This window comes from Adelges cooleyi, unplaced genomic scaffold, assembly GCF_023614345.1.
Source record: "Adelges cooleyi isolate 19-005CV unplaced genomic scaffold, UGA_ACOO_1.1 ACOO_flye_CR_arks_rails_tigmint_CR_PRNA_2, whole genome shotgun sequence".
NCBI lineage: Eukaryota > Metazoa > Arthropoda > Insecta > Hemiptera > Adelgidae > Adelges > Adelges cooleyi.
In genome coordinates, this window is record NW_026095860.1 from 763,233 (window position 1) to 789,103 (window position 25,871).

The 25,871-nt window shown below is 28.9% G+C and overlaps 1 protein-coding gene and 1 long non-coding RNA gene across 2 annotated transcripts; one reads left to right on the plus strand and one right to left on the minus strand.

Moving 5' to 3' along the window:
• Nucleotides 1-813: 813 nt before the first annotated feature.
• Nucleotides 814-3,665, minus strand: LOC126833240 (uncharacterized). Its single transcript, XR_007684918.1, has 3 exons — nt 3,528-3,665; nt 1,194-1,380; nt 814-977 (listed from the first exon to the last, which is right to left on the minus strand). It is a non-coding gene; the product is annotated as an uncharacterized LOC126833240 (long non-coding RNA).
• Nucleotides 3,666-9,513: 5,848 nt separating this feature from the next.
• On the plus strand, nt 9,514-21,572 carry LOC126833793 (zinc finger protein OZF-like; the record flags this gene model as incomplete). The annotated part of the gene is made up of 5 exons (XM_050565337.1): nt 9,514-10,605; nt 11,104-11,281; nt 12,492-12,635; nt 13,902-14,012; nt 20,927-21,572. Coding segments are annotated over exons 2-5 (1,062 nt in total), but the record flags the coding sequence as incomplete, so codon positions are not given.
• Nucleotides 21,573-25,871: the final 4,299 nt, after the last annotated feature.

Sequence of the window (25,871 nt, forward strand, 5' to 3'; positions counted from 1 at the left end):
AGGTGATCATTTAAATCTTCTGAATCAACAAAGTACCCTTTTTTATTCTAATTTACAGTTTCTTTTTCCTTATCCAGACGTTGATTGTTTTGCACGAATTTAAATTAAACGGTACACTCTCAATAGGAATAGATATCACATTGTGAGTTGCTAGGGCTGGGTATTTATCACCGTTGTTGTTTGTAAATGATTTAGGACTTTTTTTGTAAGCGAGCCCGGAACAACAATTATTTCCAGCCGATTAGGTATATTATGTCCTAAATGGTCGTTTTGTAACTTGTACTGTACTCATTACCATTGATGAACGTTATACTCAAATAACTAAATACATTGAAATAATTGTATGTTTTAAACTCATTTAATTAAGTTGAAAATTAACATTTCACAATTTAACAAAGATTTAAATACATTTTATTTTATTCTTTTGGAGCGTTTTTTGTAGCTATTGCAAAGTTTTGTTATTTTTTATTCAGTAATTATAGAACTAGATGAATTTTATGAACTAATAACAATTATCTGTCAAATGTTATATAAACCAATAAATGAATACACGGGTCTCATAAGGGATGCACACTTATAAGACCCGTGTTTTTATCTATTGGTTTTATTTAATATTTTAGATTTTTGTTATTAGACCATCAAAATCATCTATTTCTATAATTTCTGAAACAAAAAAAAACTTTCTTTAACTCCATACAAACAGTTTCTTAACAATTATCATTAAATGATCATTGAAGTAAAATAAATAAATACATTGAAATAATTGTGTGTTTTAAACACATTTAATGAAGTTGAAAATTAACATTTGTCAATTTAACAAAGATTTTAAATCTTCAATTATTGTCTTGATTGTAAAAACTGAACGTGTTTTGTAGCTATTGCCTCCCTTATTGGACGTGCGTATGCATCTATTGTTATTTGTAATTTTTGACAGATATTTGCTACTAGTTTATTAAAAGCAACTTTTCCTATAGTACCTGAAAAAAAAAACTTTCTTAAATTTTAAACGATAGATGAATTTATATAAATTGTTAGAATACAAACAGCAGTTATACACCGCACAACTGACTAAAAAATGTTAAATGCGAGGAATTTTTACGACAAAAATATCACTTCTATTTTACGTTAACTCTAAATAAACAGTTTCTTAAAAATTATTATTAAATGATAAAGGAAGTAAAATTAATGTTTACGGTCAAGTGGCACTTGTCCGTCCTCTGTGGTACCAACACATTCCGCTGCCGCATTCTCCGCAGTTTCTCTGGTACCTGTACCCACATTATCCAAAAACTGTTGTAGTGTTATGGCATTTATTTGGTCTGAATGAGTACGGTCAGCATTGACATAATCTAATATCTCTTGAAAAAAGCAATTTAGGGTCTGAAATTTAATTACACTAATATCATCGTTACGTCGTTACTGGTTACATAAAAAGATGATAATACAATTTAAATTCGTTTAAACTAGAGACCAACATAAATCGAACAATCATTAACGTGAAACAAACTGCGTAATTCCAATAAATGTATAATTAAATAAATTCACGAAAAAAATAAAGTTTTTCCATTATTCAATTAATCAAGATGAACTTAACTATTTATCCGTGAAATAATTTAAATATTATCCACAATTAAATTAGCTATTTACTTTAAAACAAAATTTGTATGACTAAAACTCTTTTATGATTGAGGTTTACGAACATGGGTAGGATGAAATTCCAGATAAATATCGTTTTTTATTCGCCAACTAAAAAAAAATTGTATCTTCAAAATAAAACAAATATATTTTACAGAATTTAACCGATTGATATAAATAAAATACATACTCGTACAATTAAAAGAATTGTTTAATTATAATTATCAATAATTTAAATTAGGATTTAATGTTATGTAGAAAAAAATCACTTGGTAACTAAAAAAAATAAATAAATTATAAATAAAAGTATAATTTTTGTACATTAAGGAAAACGTAAAGCATAAATTTGTTTTACAAATAAATACTAAAACGCGGAGTCACTTTCCTGAAGTGTCTACCGAACCGATTTCAATATTTTTTTTATTTTTTTATGGTTTACCATAATTCTCTATGGGGGCTAAAAGACCGATTTTTTATTTTTGGTTTTCAAAAAGATATTTATTAGCATTTCTATTTTTACTTTTTTAGAGTTTTTTCTAATACATCTAACTACTTTTTAATCGCTAAATAAAAAATCGGCTTTTTAGCCCCCACAGAAAAAATAGTGAGCTTCGCATAAAAAAAAAAACTTCAAATTCGTCCAATAGATATGCTAGGAAAATACGAAAGTAATTTTTTATCAAATTTTCGTCATAACTCGGAGAAAAATAAATTTAAAAGTATTATAATTAGAAAATTAAAACATATGTTCATCTTGAAATTAGTAGGCATATGAAAAATGGCTATTAGATTAATGTTTGTCAAATATTGCCTATCCTTTGCCCCTTAATAAATAGCGCTTTCCGTCCCCCTTAATCATTTTATTTATGGGAAATAACTTTTATTAATAACAATTCCTGTAGACTGTGAATAAATTTCGACCATATCAGTTTGTCTCCAGTTTCATTTGTAATTTGTATGAGCTTCATAGTATTAGTTTTAACGTATACAATATTGTTTCTACGACTTAAAGTAATTTTGCTAGTATATGAAACCAATTTAGACCAAAAGGCCGGACATAATTACGCCTAGAAAATAAGTTAGAAAAATAACTGTAAAAATACAAATGATTATAATAAAATTTTAAAAATAAATTCGTCCTTTTGGCCCATCTAGAAAAAATAGAACATTTTAATATATCAGAAAATAAATGAAATCGGTTCGGTTCAACACTTTTGTAAATTCGCATTTTAGTCTTCAATTGAATACAATTTGGCACTTTCCTATAGCGCCATAATAATTAATAAAATATAATATGTTCAATAATATTAAACATTATATTTTAACAAAAAAAATGTATGACATTTTTTTGCATTTTTGTTGTACTGAAATACAGTTAGGGTAAAATATTTATGTATTTAGTACTATTATTTTCGGATTACGGAAAAATAACAATCATTTACAATAAGAATAACAATCTGCACGTTTACTGTAAATACATTTATTAATGAGATAAATTCTAATAATATTTTTTCATTGAGTTATTATTTTGTTGTTTTAAGACTTATTGGCAAGTTAGTTATAAAAAGTCAAAGTTTGCATTAATTTATTTATTTTTAGTGCGGAAAGTCGAAAGACTAAACCAATTATTATTAAGATTTTAAAACGACAATCTAAAAACCTTTAGAAACTATGATGAAGTAAAAAATAATTTAAGCACCCATACAGGCTGAAACAAGCGCCCACATAAGAGCAGCCAATATGGCCTGGTTATTTTTAATGTCTTAATACACTTAAGAGATTTGACAATAGTGGAATACCATACATGTTAAACGTTTAGTTTACTGTACGTAATTTAATACAAAAAATCTACAAAATATGTATAAGTAATTGTTGGAAAAAACTATGTATACCTCTCTTTCCTGTTTTGTTATCTTCCCAGCAGAGTTGACTGATTGAGTAAAAAATGTTAGACACAATAAAATAAAAAACTTCATATTCATAATTATTGTATTAATATTTTTTCGTTTTCAATAAGGCTATAAACTTTATCTTAAATCTGCTACACAATGATTCTTATGCTCAATAACAGGCAGTTTTATAGTAAATAGTTTTGGATCAAAAATATTTTAATGTTTACATATGTCAAAAAAATTCACACTACAGTTCACTTCAAAAAAAAATTTTACCGTAGAGTGGACTATTTGCTTAACATGACATGACTGTGTTGTTGAATCAATAGAAAACTTTTAGAACAACAATTTTCTAAACGTTTCTTCGGGACTATTTTTTAGTGTTATAAAGTTTGAATTGCAATCCAACAGAAAAGCCAAAATGAATATACGTAGGGTAGAGTGTTTGAAATCAGTTGACAACTACTAGATTTTTAATTGTGTAAACATTGGGGACAAAACCGCACAACGCACAAAAACTTGATTTTCTCATAATTTGATGAGAACAATGTATCTCAGTTTAAACATGGGCAACATTTTTTTTTTTTTAAATACTCTGTTGTTATAGTTTCGGAACGTCCAGTAAAACATCAAAATTCAATAAAATCGTATTTATTATCTGATAAACGCTATTCCTAATATATATATTTTGATTTATAGCAGATATCAAAATGACCAGGTTTGGGAAATAAGTTTTAGAATACGGCGTGACCTACTAAGTTATTTTTTTTACAACTGTTTTGTTATTTGGTTTCTTCAACGGTGCACAAATGTAATAATGATAAAAACTCATTGGAGTGTTCGCTATAATATTATATTCGAAGCGTGAACTTGACACGCACAATAAACTAGAAAACCCCAGGCAAGTTGTTTTCTTCTTTATTTTTTTATCATGTCCCTTACGCCTGTAACACATGTGTATGAACATAAAGTATTTTTTACCCATAAAATGACTTGTTATTCGGGCTTTTCTCGTCGGTGCAGAGTAAATAGCGACACTGTATTTTGTATCTCAACGTGAGGCATTTGTTTTGCGATGAGCTGTTTTTCTCTTGTATGTTTACCACCGAGCCAAATTGTATCTTAATATTTTTTTCTAACTGTATATAGCGTTCGCAGAATACTTTATATTCAACGGCATAATGTGCACATAAGTTTTACAATAACATGTTTTTTTGGGTCACAAAAAACCCGCTTTACGCTTACAGGCGGAATCAATCATTTTTCGTAGCAACTAAATGGCGTAACGCCATTTTAAGACTCAAAACTATTGACGTGTTCGTTCTTATAGACCACTAGGAGTTTTATACGATTTAAAAGCCTTAACTCAACCCGTACAATAGTTTTCAAAATATGTAGCAACCGTTTAGGTTAGGTATATTATGAACTTTTATATCTTTGGGAGATTTACATACATATCATATACATTCACATTTAACGTGTTATCCATTTTCATTTAGTATACCTTCAGTTATAATACATTTTCAAATTGGTCACGTGACGGTTTCAAATTTCCTAAACCGTTGTTTTTAAAATCAGAAAATGTACTCAAACGACGACGCGCCATATACAAATAAAAATTTAGAAATTGTTTAAAAAAAAAAAAACAGAGAATAACAATCTACATTATGATATTTATGCATGTGTTTGTATACCTACTAGTTTGCTCTTAAATCAAACCTCGACTACAAAATTTACAGTTTTCAAAACTTCATATTTAGGTCAAAGCAAACCTAGGGATTATTTAAAAACAAATTATTCAACACAATTTCAAATAATTATTGTAAAAGATTAAGATAATAATATTATTTGAAAGAAGGTCCAAATAGTAATTTCATATAAATTTCTATTCGAACACATTTGAAATAGGTAAACAAATTTTAAAAAGCTATTTAAATCAATTTAGAAAAATTAACTTTAAATAATTTGTATTATTATTGTTATTCGATCGTTGTAAAAATTATAGCCAGATATTTTTGCTTTATTCTTATTTTATGTAAAATAATCGGATTTTAATATTGAAAAGATTGCAAATTGAATTAATTTAATTACAAGAAACTGATATTTTTTAATGAAATCGGGCTTCCTGCATAACATAGTAAACTAGTCAAAGAACTCAATCTCGTTACAGAATTGAAATTGGACCATCCTATGTAGTCGAAAATTTGTCTTGATTTTTGGTCTAAAATAAAAGTAAATGGCTTTTACCAAAAAACAAATGATTTAAACTAAAAACAATATCTTGATTCTTATACGAATTAACCGGTAAAAGTATTGGAATGGTCAACATTTTTTTTAACCTCTTTTTTTTTTTAAATATTGTCTTTACAAAACTTCTTAAAGTCAGACCACGTGCAATTCCCTTATATAGCTTGGTGTACTAAGATACGTATTTAGAAAAGGAAATATCTGCAGATTGAGCAATACCTAATTTTTTTAATAGAAGAAGCTACCATGAACCCTTGCCAAGTCAGGGTCGGCGTGTAGAATTCTTTTACTTGTAATTCGTTGGAGAATTTATTAAACAAATTTTATAAAAAATATGCTTATGTATGTGTTTCAACTTTTTGTTAATTTATTTATGATGTACAACTTTAAAGCTCTGTGGTGAATGAATTGGTATATCTAATTTACCTACCATTTAAATGAATTGAATACTATATACTTAAACAAAGTGTATTATTATTTTATTGATGTATGATATATATAATAAATTATGTAAGTATCAAAAATTGCCAATATAAATAAAACAAAAATATATTAGATTAAAGTTTTACAATGATATTTAAATTATCATATTTAATTTAAAGAAATGAATGATTAAATGAAATGAAATAGAATTTAAACATACACAATAAGGATTATTTATAGATTTCAAATGGAATTTTCATATAAATAATTAAACGAATACTGTTAGAATTGTTTTTTTATTTTTCATGAGCTCAGGGTTTTTTTTAATGTTTGTATAAAACGCTTGCTATTTATATCCTTAGTACAACCAATTGTTAGTTATGGTATCACTATCACCATACTTATCGTCTTAAAATCATCCTTAATAGGTTAATTACATTTCTGTTATTGAAACCTATGTACTGTAACAATAATTTTGCTTATTTAGAACTTAATGTTTTGTGCATTCATAAATTATATTTTAGAAACATCCTTTTAAGTATTTACAAGTTTAAGCGTAATCTAGTTAGAGTTAGTCACTCCTATAATACTCGTTACAAAGAAAATGTAACATTTGTGTGCCTATCTTTAAAAAAACAACTTGGTCTAAAGAGCTCGTTATCTGCAGCTACTCAGATATGTAGACAACTTGCTATTAATATTGATAATTTTATTAATGTTTGTTTGTATAAATCATTTCTGAAAACTTTAAATTTCATGAAAATAGATTTGCTGTGAGAATGTCGAAAAATATAAAAATTACAATTATATTCTTTGTTGTTTTTATCAATTTATATATAACAGTGTTGTAATAATATTATATAGTTTATCTTTCTCACGAATTGTAATGAACTCAAACTTATAACCCCCCAAAACAAGCTTATGCTTAAAGGGGAGTTGCAAATACGTATCACGATTGTTTTTATTTATAAGTGTATTCATGTGTGTATGTTTTTGCTAAATAAAAAATATTATTATTATTATTATTTCAATCGTTTTTACAAAAAATATATTTTTAAACAATTGTATTTATTGATATTTCATAGAACATAAAGTATAGGTAATGAGCATAAACTAGTTAAGACAACTAATATTTGATTCATAAACAATAATAATCATATTTCTTTTATATTAGGTCTTTTGTATTTTATTGTATTTATTGTATTTAGTATTTTTTTTTTATTTAATTGTATTTAATTCGCTGCTCTCCCGACCAGAAAAGGATTCCAGGGCGCCAAACCACCCGTCCACTGGTGGACGGAAGAGATCGGTGGCCTGCGCGCGGAACGTGAGAAGCGGCCGGAAGAGGCATTTAATGCTGAACACTCAATATTTCTTAAGAAAATTGCAATTTTGTAGTCTTTTCTTTTTAAAAAAAATGTTGTTTGTGTTATTTTACAACATTATGGAACTATAGAAAATATTTGACTTTTTTGGGATTTAATATTGACACTTAAACCATAAATAGAATCGACTATGTCACCAGAAAGATTAAATAGTTTAGCCATATTAAGTATAGAGTAATCTGTAACCAAAACAATCATTAATTACGATGATATTAAATCATTTCCATCAAGTCATTCTCGCAGAAAATTTTAGAAAAACCCAGAAAGAAGCTAAAAATGTTTTAAAGTTATAAACGTTTTGAATACTTTTCTTGTTAATATTGTCAAGTTTTTTCTTAATTGTTATGAATAATATTATAATGGCTATGTCTGAGTTATCTATAATATATATATATAAAACTAAAAGTCCTGCCTGATTCATAATCAACGCACAGCCTAAACTATGATACCTATCGACTTGAAATGTTCAGGGTATGTTTGTATTATAGTCTTGGCGTGCAATAAGAAAGGATTCTGATTTCTGAATTATTTTTTTTAAGGGTTGAAATGGGCAAAAAAAAAAATTTAAGTAGCTGAATGTATTTTATATTTATGTAACTATGTATCTAATACTTAAAAATGCAACTTATAAAATAACATTTTTATTGACAATGTATTTAGAGTGATTTGACTCCATCTAAGTATTCGTTCACATCTAAATGTTTTTTCATAATGTTACATTTTTTTATATTTAATGAACTTCTCCAAAAGACTGCTGTAAATAGCTTTTCTGGATTAAATACTGGCCACGCCTGTTATATTTTATAAGTTTGTTTCGATCTTCATCAAACCCTTTAGGCCTATCATGTTAGAATACTTAAATAATACTTCTTTAATCAACCACTTAATATACTCTAACATCTCCATTTCAAAAACTTACCAAATAAGATTTAAAAAAAACCTTAATTTTGGTAGTTCTTGAGCCAGTTTTGGGCCAGTTTCTTTTAAGTCGTCTTAGAAGCCGGAATGGAGTGAAACAATTTGATCATACCAAAAGACCCTTTGTGATTATTCAGAGTCATATTAATTGTTTTGGTGTTTAAAGATTTTGCCGATCACCAGATAATAATACCATAAGTTCATATTGGGTTCAAAAGGGTAGTGTAAAGACTAAAGGAGCTTGTTTTTTATTGGTATTTTTTAGTTTAGAAGAGGTCTAAGCATATCTAGTCGATAGCTGACTGCTTTAAATGTGGTGACCCGGTTAGGATCTCGTTGTATAACTGTTATTGTGGTTGTGTATTGATTTAGAAAAGTTTTTATGTATGGGCTATTACTCATATGTTATTCACTTCGATACGAACCCGAGAAAAATAAAACGCCAAAAACAATGATAAATAATTGTGTATTTACACCTAATACTTCAATTGGAAACCTAAATTCGGGCCTCTGGTTGAAGAGTTCTGCAAACGTTTAGAAAAAATCGTTCTAGATAGAATAAAAAAAAATATTATTGGTATATTCCATTTAGTGCAAATGGTGTATGACTATCAGGTAACTGTTTAAACAAGCCTACAAAACATCACATCAAAATAATATGTTTTCTTCTTATTTCAATGAATAACACTTAAACTGTGTTTTCGTGTATGAAACTATATATACAATTTTTTGGAAAAGTAATAACACAAATAAAAAAACCATATATTGTTTTCAAAATGGTTTAAATGAATTAAAAAATAAAATAGTAAAATTATTCATGACCTGATGCAGGCCCATTTTTAGGTGCCCTTAATCTATCAATTATTGCAAGTGTAAAAAATATAATCCAGCAAAATTCTAATAGCAAAAGTTAAAATGATGTGCAATTTGGGGTAGAAGGAATGTTCAAAGTTGTACAAAACTATATGTATAGTGAGGCCACAAAATAAAAATATGAATACATGAAACTTTAATAGTTGTGTAGCTAGAACATCTTAATATTTATTCACAAAGTTGGAACATTCTTTAAACATAGTACCTACTACCTACCGATAAACATTGACAAAACCAAAACACATCATAAACCCTTTCCACTAAAAGAGATAGACATTTCTTCTTTTTTTCTCTTTTTCAAGCAAAGTTTTAGGGATTTAAGTTTGAAAATTAGACCGGAGGAAGATCTAGAACGAAACTATAACATGTACAATTTTCTCAAAAATCTACAGTGAAACTTTTTTCTGTTAAGGGCAAACTCCAAAAATAGAAGAAATCTTAGTTTTGACCGTGGTCAATTTCCAGATAAAGAGCATAATTGTCAATAGGTGCAATGCTTTTATCGATATTTGTATTTAATAATTCTAGTAGACCTGTGATCTTACCGTCCCCTATATGTCCTAAGCCAACTGTACTGGCTTTCTTTAACACCTATTTATTTTTTTATGATTGTATTTTACAATTGTGGGCCTATGTATTCTAACAACATCAGCGAAAGGTGTTTCCAAAACCGACAGACTTAGGTAAACGCATTAATACATTTTATAGGATGTCGATGAAGGTAAGTTTACAACAAGCAAGTTGAGAATTTGAATTTGCCTCCTAAAAACGCGCAACAGTTTACCGCCACTCTGCAGTGTACCACAACCTGTTGCAATCACTCGTTATCACACATACACTATCACAAATCTGTCTAGAAAAATTTCTTTTGTTGTGCAGTTTGCATTAAAATCACAATTAATATTAAATTCCAGTTTTGTTTCGACTTTTTGAGAATAACTGAGATTGCTATTTGTTCACTGAATTTCCGTGAATCGTTAAACTAGTTAAATTAGATTTAGCGCCATAGTAACAATTTGTTTTCAGCATTGTTGCTACGGTCCGATTCGTGAGAATCTTTAGATTTTAATCATAATATCTTTGTCGACTGCTGTGACCTAACCTAACGTATTGGGTCGTGTTTCGTTATTTGGTTTCGATTTGCGTTACAATTGAATTTTGCCTTGCCTGTTGATCATTTATTATAAGTTTTTAGTAGCAGCCCTGGACAGCAGTTTACGGTTCTACGTTGTGTGAGTACTTTCCACTTTGTATTTCTATTTAATTTACATTATTGCCGTGTTTCCATTGATTTAGGATACTGCTTGTTAATAAATATAATCATAATTTATATGTGTTTGTTTATTACTTATTATTTACTTGGAATCTGGTTGAATGACATGGGATCAACGCCACTTCAAATTAATCTATTCGGTCAAATGGGCTATCGTCTAGCTTTAATCTTTATTGTCATAACTTCTTACCTACAAGTCATACTTGTGTAACTTTGCGCCATTCGTCTAATTTTAATGAATTAAAATTTAGTTTTAAATGTTTATAAAATACAAAATATACCACTGAAAACTTTGTTGGATTTTTATTTTTCAAAATCATGTAAACTAAATTTTTCTTTATCATATCATTATTATAACTAAATAAAATAGTTAAAATTATGTAAATAAGTCATACTATTAATCCTCTATGCATGTATGGCACAGAAATACAACTAATGTCAAACGTTAATTTTACAGTTTGGAAACTGTATAATATGTTGAAAATTAAACAAGAAAATGATGACACAGAAGAACACTCCCATGAAGGATCGTTTGAAGTCATTGAAACTAAACCGTTAGATGTGCAGTTTAAAACCAATGAAATTTCTATAACAGAGGAGTATTTGGTAAAGAATGAAGACGACAATACTTATAAGTAAGACAATTTTATTACCTTTTTTTTACTAAATAAAACATTTAACTTTTGAAATGTTGTCGTCCTCTGTAATTAAAAAAAGAATTAATAAGTGATGTCCTAATTTATTTTCTAAATACCTAGTAATAATAATATTGTTTAAACAATTATTTTCGACGGTATAAGAAGTAAAGCGAAGTATGACCTTATCTTGAGTAACTCAATCCACTTATCTTTACCTTCTTCTATACTTTGCTTGTTTTTAATCTATTATAAATCATAAAGGCTTATATTATATTAAACATTAGAGTTTATTTATAACTTGTTAGCGAGCAGACAAGTTTTTCAGTAAAATAGATACTATTTTAAAAGTTATATAATATATGAATACTTTATCTCCAAAAAAATGAAACTGTTTATGGTATAATAGTGAGTAATAAAGAAATTTAAAATTTAAAGTGTATTAAAAAAAAAAAGATATTACTCTCCTTTTAGCTGATATATCTTCTATACACAACAGATATATGTATAGATAAAAGCCTGAATATACAGTAGAATAATATTTTGGGTTTTGTTAATAACTGAATTGACAAGCATAATAATATATCCAACAAGAAACTGTCGAATTGGTGAATGAAGCACAGTTTAAAATCAAAATATATTTAATTCAGTTGTTGGAAACTGATCATGTGCATCTAATTTATTTATTAATATTAAAAAAAAAAACCAATTACTTATATAGTTATTGAAATATAAAACCTCATGTATCCTAAAAGTTAGGTACCATGCTTTGTACACCGGATCGAGTTGAGTCGAGTGATATGGGATCAACGCCACTTAAAATTAATCTAGTCGGTAAAATGGTATATCGTCTTAACTTCTTACCTACAAGTCATACTAGTAGTTTTGTGTTATTCATCTAACAATTAGATTATAAATTGAGTAAATTAAAATTTAGTTTTAAATGTTTAAAAAAAAACTAAAGTATACCACTGAAAATTTGGTCAGTTTTTATTCGTCAAACAATGTAAACTAAATTATTCTTTATTTATTTTTATTGTATTCAAGCTTCGGCAACTTAGGACATTAGCTGTCTGCTTTATTATATCATTATTATTATTATATTTGTTACTAAAAAAAAATAGTTAAAATTGTGTAATTAAGTCGTCTTATTAAACCACGCATGCATATTTGACACAGAAATACAACTAATGTTAAATTTCAATTATAGAGTTTTGAAGCGGTTGAAAATTAAACATGAAAACGTTGAAACAGAAGTCATTGAACCTCAACCGTTAGATGTGCAGTTCATAAGCAATGAAGTTTTTACAGCAGAGGAGTATTTGGTAAAGAATGAAGGCGACAATACTAATGAGTAAGGCCATTTTATTACCATTTTTTTAAACCAAATTAAACAATTAAGGTTTTGTAACTACGTCATCCTCCTCAATAAACCCGTCGTTGGTATCGATGTTAGTGTTTCGCTAACATTAAACTTAAATTAGGAGCCGCTTGTTCATATAACAATAGATTGTTTTTAAACTACATCTACCTCTTATCAATATAATGTAAAATCAAAAAACAAAAAAAAACAAAAATTATTAACATCTATTTGTATGTATGATTACCGGTCAAAGTCTGCAGTACCGCATTATGTTAGCGTACGTTTGCACGAGACTTACCATGTTATATATTATGTAAATATATAGAAAACATTTATACATTATTTTTCATTCTTATATAAAATAGACAAAAAATGCGAACAAGGGTCATTTTTTATGATGAAAACTTTATTTTAACAGTTATAAAAAAAAATATATAATAAATACTGATGTTTGTTTAATTTTTATAAAATACCTTTTTTTTACAAACAAAAATTTATTTTTAGTTAAATAGAAAATTTTAATAAAGTCTAACCTTTTTCTTTTATTTATAAAATTATCATTCTTCGACACCTAGGTCATTAGCTAATAACTAACTTTTATTGGATATAACTAGATAAACACTTTTCCCTCAGTTGTACTACTCTAAGTTCATTAAATAGTTCAAAAATAAAAAAAACAACAATGTTAGCATGATGCTAACACGATACCAATCATGTTTAAAATTATAACGATTTCTACGATGGGATAAAGCTTTTATGTAACTAGATAAACACTTATACTTCAGTTGCACTTCATACATACAAGGTGTATCTTTATCATCTATTAAATTATTCAATGAGGTGGTGTATCTTTAAAGATACATGCTATTATAAAAAACTATTAAAAAAAAAAGTTTAGGGTTAAAAGAACTCTGTCATTAAAATGTCTCAAGGTACTTTTTAAAATGTAAAAGTGGACTTAAAACAGAGTAGAATTTTCAAGTATCAAATCTTGTGGGATTCGGACGTTTATTATCAGTATTCTAAAAAATATAAAGGTTACATTATATATTGTTGGATAAGTTTAAGCAACACAATCTAATAAAAATTGAGTTAATTGTAGATTTGTGTAGTTCATCTATAATTAATAAAATTAGTTTTAAAAATGATGCTTGTTTGATGTATTGTCCATTTAACATTAGTATTATGAATATTTGCTGTATAACATTAATATATATTTATCTTGTATAAATACATTTTGTTTCATACGTGTTGCAGTATTCATTTTCCGTGTAAAGCGACAGATACCACAAATAATATAATAAAAACCAATTCTGAGGAAAATATACACAAAATACGTCGGTTCGACTGCAATATATGTCATAGGAGGTATTCAACCAAAAGTCATATAATCCGGCATATTGCGAAGTCCCATTCCACTACTTCCGTGGAAAAGAAAGTGCCTCAAAAAAATGAAGTCAACCATCGAAACAGCAAAATCAAAGGGTATACTCGAAACAAAGTAGACCTACTTAATTGTGGTATTTGTCTAAAAACATTTTCATCAAAATCAAGCCTGAGAACACATTGGCGTATTCATACGGACGAAAAGCCCTTCAAATGCGATGTCTGTGCAAAAACATTCCGTCAAAGGGCTCACCTCAACAACCATAAAAGGATACATACTGGAGAGAAACCTTTTAGTTGCAATGTCTGTGAAAAAAAATTTGGTGATCAGTTTTCACTCAAAATTCATAAAAGGATACATACCGGGGAAAAACCCTTTGAGTGCAATGTCTGTGGAAAGTCTTTTTATAACCAATCTAACCTAAGAATACATGAAAGGATACATACCGGAGAGAAACCTTTCAAATGTGATGTCTGTGAAAAAACATTCAGACTACAAAATAATCTCAAAACTCATGAAAGGATACATACTGGCGAAAAACCATTTAGGTGCAATTTCTGTGAAAAAACATTTGGTCAACAAATTAATTTTAAAATTCATGAAAGGATGCATACTGGAGAGAAACCTTTTAATTGCAATGTGTGTGCAAAAACATTCCGTCAAAGGGCTCACCTAAACAACCATAAAAGGATACATACTGGCGAGAAACCTTTCAAATGTGATGTCTGTGAAAAAGCATTTGCTGATCGGTCTACCCATAAATCTCATAAAAGGATACATACTGGAGAGAAACTTTTAAAATGCGAAGTCTGTGAAAAAAAATTTGGTGATCAGTCTTCCCTCAAAACTCATAAAAGGATACATACCGGAGAAAAACCCTTTGAATGCAATGTCTGTAAAAAAACATTTGGTCACCAGGCTTCCCTAAAAACTCATGAAAAGATACATACCGGCGAGAAACTTTTTAAATGCGATATCTGTGAAAAAACATTTGGTAGACGAGATCACTTCAAAATACATGAACGCATACATACTGCAGAGAAGCCCTTTAAATGCGTTGTCTGTGCAAAAGCATTTGGTCAACAAATTCATCTTAAAACTCATGAACGCATACATACCGGAGAGAAACTTTTTAAATGCGATATCTGTGAAAAAACATTTGGTCAAAAAACTAATCTCAAGAAACATGCACGTATACATACCGGAGAGAAACCTTTTAGTTGCAATGTCTGTGAAAAAAAATTTGGTGATCAGTCTTCCCTCAAAATTCATGAAAGGATACATACCGGGGAAAAACCCTTTGAGTGCAATGTCTGTGGAAAGTCTTTTTATAACCAATCTAACCTAAAAATACACGAAAGGATGCATACCGGCGAGAAACCATTTAAATGCGATGTCTGTGAAAAAACATTCAGACAACAAAATAATCTCAAAACTCATGAAAGGATACATACTGGCGAAAAACCCTATAAATGCGATATCTGTGAAAAAACATTCAGTCAACAATCTTATCTTAAGAAACATTCACGTATACATACCGGAGAGAAACCATTTAGATGCGATATATGTGGAAAAACATTTGGTAGACGACATCACCTCCAAAATCATAAACGATGTCGCCAAAGTTTTCTCAATAGCCCTAAAGCAAAAGCACATCACTAGAGCCTCGTGCACGTCTTGTGACTATTTTTAAGTTTTAGTAACAATTTTTTGTTTAATAAAAAATTAATTTATAATATAAATAATAAATGTCCAAAAATTCTTAAAATAAAATTGCAATTTAATATTACACATAACTCACAATTTAGTTCCAGTTAAACAATACTGATTAAAACATTAACAGTTGCAATACTATCTATAGTTACAGTTATCCTACTTCGTCTTATTTATTTTACTTTATTTCTGGCTAGGGGTGTAGCGAGGTCATTGTTCCCAAGTCCATTCGGCCGACTGGCTTTACAAAAACAAAATGTACACGCACATAAACTAATTAGTAATTTTTTTTTCCATACTTTTTAATTTTCTTAATGTTTTTATGTTAAAATTTTAAAACTACTATTATATATACGAAAAAATAAGAATACTTTTAAATGGATATATTTATAAAAATAAATGCATTGGATACAAATAATGGTTAAATGTTATTTCATATTTTTTTTTAGAACCGCCATTGTTAAGACCATTTTTTAACAAATAATAATATAATTTTACTTAATACTAATAACGAATAACAAATATACGAAGTAAAACAGGGATGCGTATACTTTCGTCCCTAAGAAGGTATATTTGGCAGGTAGTTAATTCAACCGGCGCGGCAACTCGACTGTTGTTTTCCCTACCTGCCATTATAGTCTTTTTTTATTTTTGTAAACAATACGGACACATATCTAATTAACAATGAGAAATATAACATGGTAAATCTGAATAATAAGATAAAATAGATACAATATAACAGGGGTCGAATGAACCGGTTACGACCAAAAACCGCACATTTTATCGGTTTCCAGGTAAGTACCGGTGCCAGGTGAATACCGCACACTTATATTGGGTAATAAGAGGTACGTAATAAATGAATTGTTAACGCAAGGCTTCTAATGACATTCAAGAGACACCGCAAAAAATAATACGCTGAGAGATGTCATCTATAGAAAATAATACGATAATTGGAAGTAATGACGTAAGCTTAATAGGAGTATTCAAAATATTGTCCGTCCAATTGAAAAACAAGTTAGTTAATAGGCGCATTTTAATATTTTTAATACGTCATTTTGAATGAAATTGGGTTCATTTTTAGGAACACTTGTTTAAATGTTGGGAAGAATTTTTAAAGGACGGGGATCGTTTGAAATTTCTAAAAAACGTTAAAAATGATTTCAGCAAATAAAATTTTAATTATTTTTTTAAAATTTTTCAACATATAAATTGTACCAAAAAAATGTATTTTGAATATATTTATATATAATAGTTTATACGTCATTATAAAATGTGCGGTTTTTGAATACAGCAATGTTAAAAATTGTACGGTTTTGCCCTGTGTTTTATCATCTATATTTTGAAGTCAATTAACCAGTTAACTGTTATTAATAAAAGTAAAAATTTAACTTTATTTATACATGTTTATGTATAAGTTTTTTTGAACTTAAAGGTTTCAAGATGGATGTTATTTTTTTAAACTTTTTTGTGAACATTTCATCGAATGGAATGTACTAGTATGTGTTGTTTGGTATACGAATAATTATTGTGTATAATTGTTTTGCCTTCCTTTAAAACAATAACATCATTTTACACCTATACACTTTGCAATAAGTACTAAAAATATATAGGTAATACCTACATGCATTTATAAAATAAACAAAGATAACAGTTCAATAATAGGTAAACAGTTTTCTAGAGATAATAAAATATCGTTTTTCTTGTGGTGAAAAATATACATTCGGACTTCTTATCCGACTTTCAAAATGCCATCTGGAAAAGTTTTTTAAAAACAGCCTCGTTTGAGGCGTTCGCTCATTAATGAATAAAAACGAATAAAATGTGAAATAATTACTCCTTAATATGTCATGCTAGCAGCACAACTAACACCATTAATAATCGTATATTGTATACAAGTATTGTTAGTGTTGGCATTACTGAGAGGCGGTTTTTTTAACGGCGGCGATTTGTCGATATTTGTCCGGCGACGTTTTGTCGATTTTTTGTCCGGCGGCGTTTTGTCGTGTTTCCCTCTGCAGTATACCCCAACCTGTTGCAATCACTCGTTATCACACATACACTATCACAAATCTGTCTAGAAAAATTTCTTTTGTTGTGCAGTATGCATTAAAATCACAATTATTATTGAGTTCAAGTTTTGTTTCGACTTTTTGTGAATAACTGAGATTGCTATTTGTTCACTGAATTTCTGTGAATTATTCACTTTATTACTAGTTAAATTTGATTTAGCGCCATAGTAACAATTTGTTTTCAGCATTGTCGCTACTTGACAGCTGCTTACGGTTCTACGTTGTGTGAGTACCTACCATTTTGTATTTCTATTTAATTTAAATTATTGCCGTGTTTCCATTGATTTAGGATACTGCTTGTTAATAAATATAATCATAATTTATATGTGTTTGTTTATTACTTATTATTTACTTGGAATCTTGTTGAATGACATGGGATCAACGCCACTTCAAATTAATCTATTCGGTCAAATGGGCTATCGTCTAGCTTTAATCTTTATTGTCATAACTTCTTACCTACAAGTCATACTTGTGTAACTTTGCGCCATTCGTCTAATTTTAATGAATTAAAATTTAGTTTTAAATGTTTATAAAATACAAAATATACCACTGAAAACTTTGTTGGATTTTTATTTTTCAAAATCATGTAAACTAAATTTTTCTTTATCATATCATTATTATAACTAAATAAAATAGTTAAAATTATGTAAATAAGTCAGACTATCAACTAATGTCAAACGTTCATTTTACAGTTTGGAAACTGTATAATATGTTGAAAATTAAACAAGAAAATGATGACACAGAAGAACACTCCTATGAAGGATCGTTTGAAGTCATTGAAAATAAACCGTTAGATGGGCAGTTTAAAAACAATGAAATTTCTACAACAGAGGAGTATTTGGTAAAGAATGAAGACGACAATACTTATAAGTAAGACAATTTTATTACCTTTTTTTTACTAAATAAAACATTTAACTTTTGACATGTTGTCGTCCTCTGTAATTAAAAAAAATATTAATAAGTGATGTCCTAATTTATTTTCTAAATACCTAGTAATAATAATATTGTTTAAACAATTATTTTCGACGGTATAAGTAGTAAAGCAAAGTATGACCTTATCTTGAGTAACTCAATCCACTTATCTTTACCTTCTTCTATACTTTGCTTGTTTTTAATCTGTTATAAATCATAAAGGCTTATATTATATTAAACATTAGAGTTTATTTATAACTTGTTAGCGAGCAGACAAGTTTTTCAGTAAAATAGATACTATTTTAAAAGTTATATAATATATGAATACTTTATCTCCAAAAAATTGAAACTGTTTATGGTATAATAGTGAGTAATAAAGAAATTTAAAGTGTATTAAAAAAAAAAAGATATTACTCTCCTTTTAGCTGATATATATTCTATACACAACAGATATATGTATAGATAAAAGCCTGAATATACAGTAGAATAATATTTTGGGTTTTGTTAATAACTGAATTGACAAGCATAATAATATATCCAACAAGAAACTGTCGAATTGGTGAATGAAGCACAGTTTAAAATCAAAATATATTTAATTCAGTTATTGGAAACTGATCATGTGCATCTAATTTATTTATTAATATTAAAAAAAAAAACCAATTACCTATATAGTTATTGAAATATAAAACCTCATGTATCCTAAAAGTTAGGTACCATGCTTTGTACACCGGATCGAGTTGAGTCGAGTGATATGAAATTATATAAAGTTTAGTTTTAAATGTTTAAAAAAAAACTAAAGTATACCACTGAAAATTTGGTTGGTTTTTATTCGTCAAACAATGTAAACTAAATTATTCTTATTTATTTTTATTGTATTTAAGCTTCGGCAACTTAGGACATTAGCTGTCTGCTTTATTACATCATTATTATTACTATATTTGTTACTAAAAAAAAATAGTTAAAATTGTGTAATTAAGTAGTCTTATTAAACCATGCATGCATATTTGACACAGAAATACAACTTATGTTAAATTTCAATTATAGAGTTTTGAAGCGGTTGAAAATTAAACATGAAAACGTTGAAACAGAAGTCATTGAACCTCAACCGTTAGATGTGCAGTTCATAAACAATGAAGATTTTACAGCAGAGGAGTATTTGGTAAAGAATGAAGGCGACAAAACTAATGAGTAAGGCCATTTTATTACCATTTTTTTTAACTAAATAAAACAATTAAGGTTTTGTAACTACGTCATCCTCCTCAATAAATCCGTCGTTGGTATCGATGTTAGTGTTTCGCTAACATTAAACTTAAATTAGGAGCCGCTTGTTCATATAACAATAGATTGTTTTAAACTACATCTACCTCTTATCAATATAATGTAAAATCAAAAAACAAAAAAAACAAAATTATTAACATCTATTTGTATGTATGATTACCGGTCAAAGTCTGCAATACCGCAATATGTTAGCGTACGTTTGCACGAGACTTACCATGTTATATATTATGTAAATATATAAAGAACATTTATACATTATTTTTCATTCTTATATAAAATAGACAACAAATGCAAACAAGGGTCATTTTTTATGATAAAAACTTTATTTTAACAGTTATAAAAAAAAAATATATAATAAATACTGATGTTTGTTTAATTTTTATAAAATACCTTTTTTTTACAAACAAAAATTTATTTTTAGTTAAATAGAAAATTTTAATAAAGTCTAACCTTTTTCTTTTATTTATAAAATTATCATTCTTCGACACCTAGGTCATTAGCTAATAACTAACTTTTATTGGATATAACTAGATAAACATTTTTCCCTCAGTTGTACTACTCTAAGTTCATTAAATAGTTCAAAAATAAAAAAAACAACAATGTTAGCATGATGCTAACACGATACCAATCATGTTTTTGAAATTATAATTAGGGTTAAAAGAACTCGGTCATTAAAATGTCTCAAGGTACTTTTTAAAATGTAAAAGTGAACTTAAAACAGAGTAGAATTCTTTACTGCTTTATATTTGCTGCATAACATTAGTATATATTTTGATCTTAGATAAATACATTTTGTTTCATATGTGTTGCAGTATTCATTATCCGTGTAAAGCGACAGATACCACAAATAATACAATAAAAACCAATTCTGAGGAAAATATACACAAAATACGTCGGTTCGACTGCAATATATGTCATAGGAGGTATTCAACCAAAAGTCATATAATCCGGCATATTGCGAAGTCCCATTCCACTACTTCAATGGAAAAGAAAGTGCCTCAAAAAAATGAAGTCAACCATCGAAACAGCAGAATCAAAGGGTATACTCGAAACAAAGTAGACCTACTTAATTGTGGTATTTGTCTAAAAACATTTTCATCAAAATCAAGCCTGAGAACACATTGGCGTATTCATACGGACGAAAAGCCCTTCAAATGCGATGTCTGTGCAAAAACATTTAGTCAAAAAACTAATCTCGAGACACATGCACGTATACATACCGGCGAGAAACCGTTTAAGTGCAATGTGTGTGCGAAAACATTCAGTCAAAGAGTTTACCTCAACAACCATAAAAGGATTCATACCGGAGAGAAACCATTTAGGTGCAATTTCTGTGAAAAAACATTTGGTGAACAGTCTACCCTCAAAATTCATGAAAGGATGCATACTGGAGAGAAACCATTTAATTGCAATGTGTGTGCAAAAACATTCCGTCAAAGGGCTCACCTAAACAACCATAAAAGGATACATACTGGCGAGAAACCTTTCAAATGTGATGTCTGTGAAAAAGCATTTGCTGATCGGTCTACCCATAAATCTCATAAAAGGATACATACTGGAGAGAAACTTTTAAATGCGAAGTCTGTGAAAAGAAATTTGGTGATCAGTCTTCCCTCAAAACTCATAAAAGGATACATACCGGAGAAAAACCCTTTGAATGCAATGTCTGTAAAAAAACATTTGGTCACCTGGCTTCCCTAAAAACTCATGAAAAGATACATACCGGCGAGAAACTTTTTAAATGCGATATCTGTGAAAAAACATTTGGTAGACAACATCACCTCAAAAATCATGAACGCATACATACTGCAGAGAAACCCTTTAAATGCGATATCTGTGAAAAAACATTCAGTCAACAATCTGATCTTAAGAAACATTCACGCATACATACCGGAGAGAAACCTTTTAGTTGCAATGTTTGTGAAAAAAAATTTGGTGATCAGTCTTACCTCAAAACTCATAAAAGGATACATACCGGAGAGAAACCTTTTAGTTGCAATGTCTGTGAAAAAAAATTTGGTGATCAGTCTGCCCTCAAAATTCATAAAAGGATACATACCGGGGAAAAACCCTTTGAGTGCACTGTCTGTGGAAAGTCTTTTTATAACCAATCTACCCTAAGAATACATGAAAGGATACATACCGGCGAGAAGCCATTTAAATGCGATGTCTGTGAAAAAACATTCAGACTACAAAATAATCTCAAAACTCATGAAAGGATACATACTGGCGAAAAACCCTATAAATGCGATATCTGTGAAAAAACATTCAGTCAACAATGTGATCTTAAGAAACATTCACGTATACATACCGGAGAGAAACCATTTAGATGCGATATATGTGGAAAAACATTTGGTAGACGACATCACCTCCAAAATCATAAACGATGTCGCCAAAGTTTTCTCAACAGCCCTAAAGCAAAAGCACATAACTAGAGCCTCGTACACGTCTTGTGACTATTTTTAAGTTTTAGTAACAATTTTTTGTTTAATAAAAAATTAATTTATAATATAAATAATAAATGTCAAAAAATCATAAAATAATTTTTGCAATTTAATATTACACATAACTCACAATTTAGTTCCAGTTAAACAATACTGATTAAAACATTAACAGTTGCAATACTATCTATAGTTACAGTTATCCTACTTTGTCTTATTTATTTTACAAACTGAAAATTAAAGTTAAATAACAATTAAAACAGTTTAATTAACCAACAATTAACAGTTGAAAAAAGTTATAGTGTAGTTCACACAGTTATTAGGTCAGATTGAAGGTGGACAGATGGGTTTTTTTTACCAGTGTGCACGTGTTGGTATTTTAGGAACCTTGTTTTTAGAGAAAAACATTTTAAACAAACAAAACACATTTGTAGAGCTTTTCGCCTGTGCGTACGCGTTCATGTCGTATGAGGTTAGATTTTGTAATAAATGACTTTAAGCACACAGCACATTTATATGGTTGTCTGATGTCTTTTTTGGTGAAACCCTCGGTATACTTAGTGTGAAGAATAGTTTTTCGAGGACAATGTTTGTTAATTGAACTTTTGTGGGGTTTCATTATATGTACAGATATTTGCTTTTTAGTGTTTTAACTCGTATTGTCACATTTATAGAGCTTTTCTCCAGTGTGCACGCAGCGTTTGTGTCTCGTGAGATTGTGTGAATGAGAAAATGACCTGGAGCACACATTACATGTGTAGGGCTTTTCGCCGGTGTGTACGCGATTGTGTCTTGTGAGGTTTTGTTTATGAGAAAATGACGTTAGGCATACATCACACTTGTATGGCTTTTTCCCAGTGTGCATGCGTTTGTGTGATGCGACATTTGAGATACAGGAAAATGCCATCGAGCACATATCACATTTGTAAGGCTTCTCTCCGGTGTGCACGCGTTCATGTACTGTACTAAGATTACTCTGCGGTAGTATTTGATTACTCGTACCATTGAGACTATAACACAACATTGTCAAACAATAATCAATAAAGGTTTTAAACGATAAATCTTCTTACTATATTGTATTATTATTAGGTATTATTATTTTATTGTAAAATCTATTGTTAACTAAGTAAATAAGAAATGTGCTGATTGTACAAAAAAACCAGCTAAACAAATGACTTGTAGGTAAAAAGCTATGACCATAAAGATTAAAGCTATACGATAACCCATTTGACCGAATAGATTCATTTAAAGTGGCGTTAATCTCGTATCACTCAATTCAACTCCGAGTAAATAATAAGTAATAAACAAACACCTATAGACCATAATTCTATTTAATAACAAGCAGTATTCTAAGTCAATGAAAGACAGGAAACACGGCAATAATGTAAATAAATTAGAAATACAAAATGGTAGGTACTCACACAACATAGAACCGTAAACCACTGTCCAGAGCTGCTACTTAAAATGTATAATAAACGAATTACAGGCAAGACAAAACTCAATTGTAACTAAATAACGAAACACGATGCAATACGTTAGGTAGGTATTTATCACAGAACTCGACCAAGTTATTATGATAAAAATCAAGAGATTTTTACGAATCGGACGCGTAGCAACAATAATGTAAACAAACTGTTGCTACGTCGCTAAATCCAATTTAACTCACAGTTATAATTCACAGAAAGGAGAGAGTAAAATTGAAATCCCAATTATTAACAAAAAACAAAATTTATATTTAATGTAGGTTTATTAACGCAAACTACAGGACATCTCATAGTCACATCACAAATATTATCTAGACACATTAGTGATAGTGTGTGTGTGATAACTGATAAGTGATAACGAGTGATTGCCACAGGTGGAGGTACACCGCAGCATGGAGGTAAACTGTCGCGCCTTTCATGAGGATAACAGATAAAACCCAAATCCGGTTTTAAAGGCAAGCAGATCAAATTGCCAACTCGGGTTTCAAAGCTTCTTGTAAATTAGGTATTTTACCTAATTATTAATCAAAAGCACCAAATTTTTTTATCCTTGAAATGTAATAATTTATCACAATGCACTGTACTATGTACACAAACAAAAAATTCAGAAATAACAACATCGAGTTTATCAATATTGCGTACATTTATATAGATCATAAATCATTCTTCTTGTAGGAATATAGGTCTACTGTAATATTAGCAAGTCTAGCTGTATTTTTCTTTATTTGTGTTTTTTTTAGACATCATTACTGTTAAATATCACTAGCGGCTGTTTAAATGTTTTTTTTAAACCTACTCATACAAAATGGAGATCTGAGAATTTGGGTGTAATTGTTGTACGTATATTATCTTTTGTTTCATATTAGGTAATGTTTAACTATTGACTATAGTATGATTACTCTCGCTCATAAGTTTTATAATAAAAACTTCTATGACGCTAAAACAATTATGAACTAAAACGTGTACAGTACAATATATACAATAGACTGGAAAATGGTAATGTATTGATTAGGATTTAGGTCTCTGGTGGCATATTTATTGACCTGACTTGTTAACAGTTAAATTATTCCTACCTACGACCGCGACCTGAAGTACTTACAACGATAATAACCGGAGTTCCAGCTAAAACAGGTAAATTTTTGTAGCACTCTTGAAATCTTGCAACAACAACACATTTAAATTACATTAGGTACAATTGAAATGTTAGTGACAGTATTTCTACAAATAGTGTGTATGAAATAGAAATCACATTTCGGCGAAAATGAGATAAATTTACCTCGAAGCCAGTCGTTTTCCAAACGTTTTCTCCCTCCTTGTACTGGCATAGGAAGATCTCTCATTGTCTTGTAAAATTTAAGTTTTGTTACTTTTATTTTAATTTTATTTTCTTTGACTTTTCTCAAATGACCGATTCAATTTATTAGGTAATGAAAAAAATGAATACGCTCGCAGATTCAGATTGGTCAACTCGTTATAAAATAAAATTTACAAATATTAAAATATTAAAATTTGAAAAATAAGTTTTTAAAAATATTTTTTTTTATATGAATTAATTGTACCGTTTAATCTACAGAAAGCATGCAACAGGGTACACTCGCAAGCGCTAAAATTTGACAATAATATAATCAAATATTCAATTTTTTTATAACAAATATTAATAGATCCAGACAAGTTTTTTTTTTTTAATTTAATAACGATTCTAAATTGATATTGGCAGGTCAATCACGCTATAACTGGCTGTCGGCGATCATGACAAATATTGGGGAAATAATATCAGAACACAGAAAAATCATGAGTGTGACCGGACAGTAGAGAATATTATAAAAAAAACTATCTATCGTAGTTTACCAAATAATTTGTGCAGTAAAAAAAAATAAATGTTTGGTAAGCAGAATTTACTGGTAGATCTGCATGCATACAATACAGTGCAATTTAATCAGCAA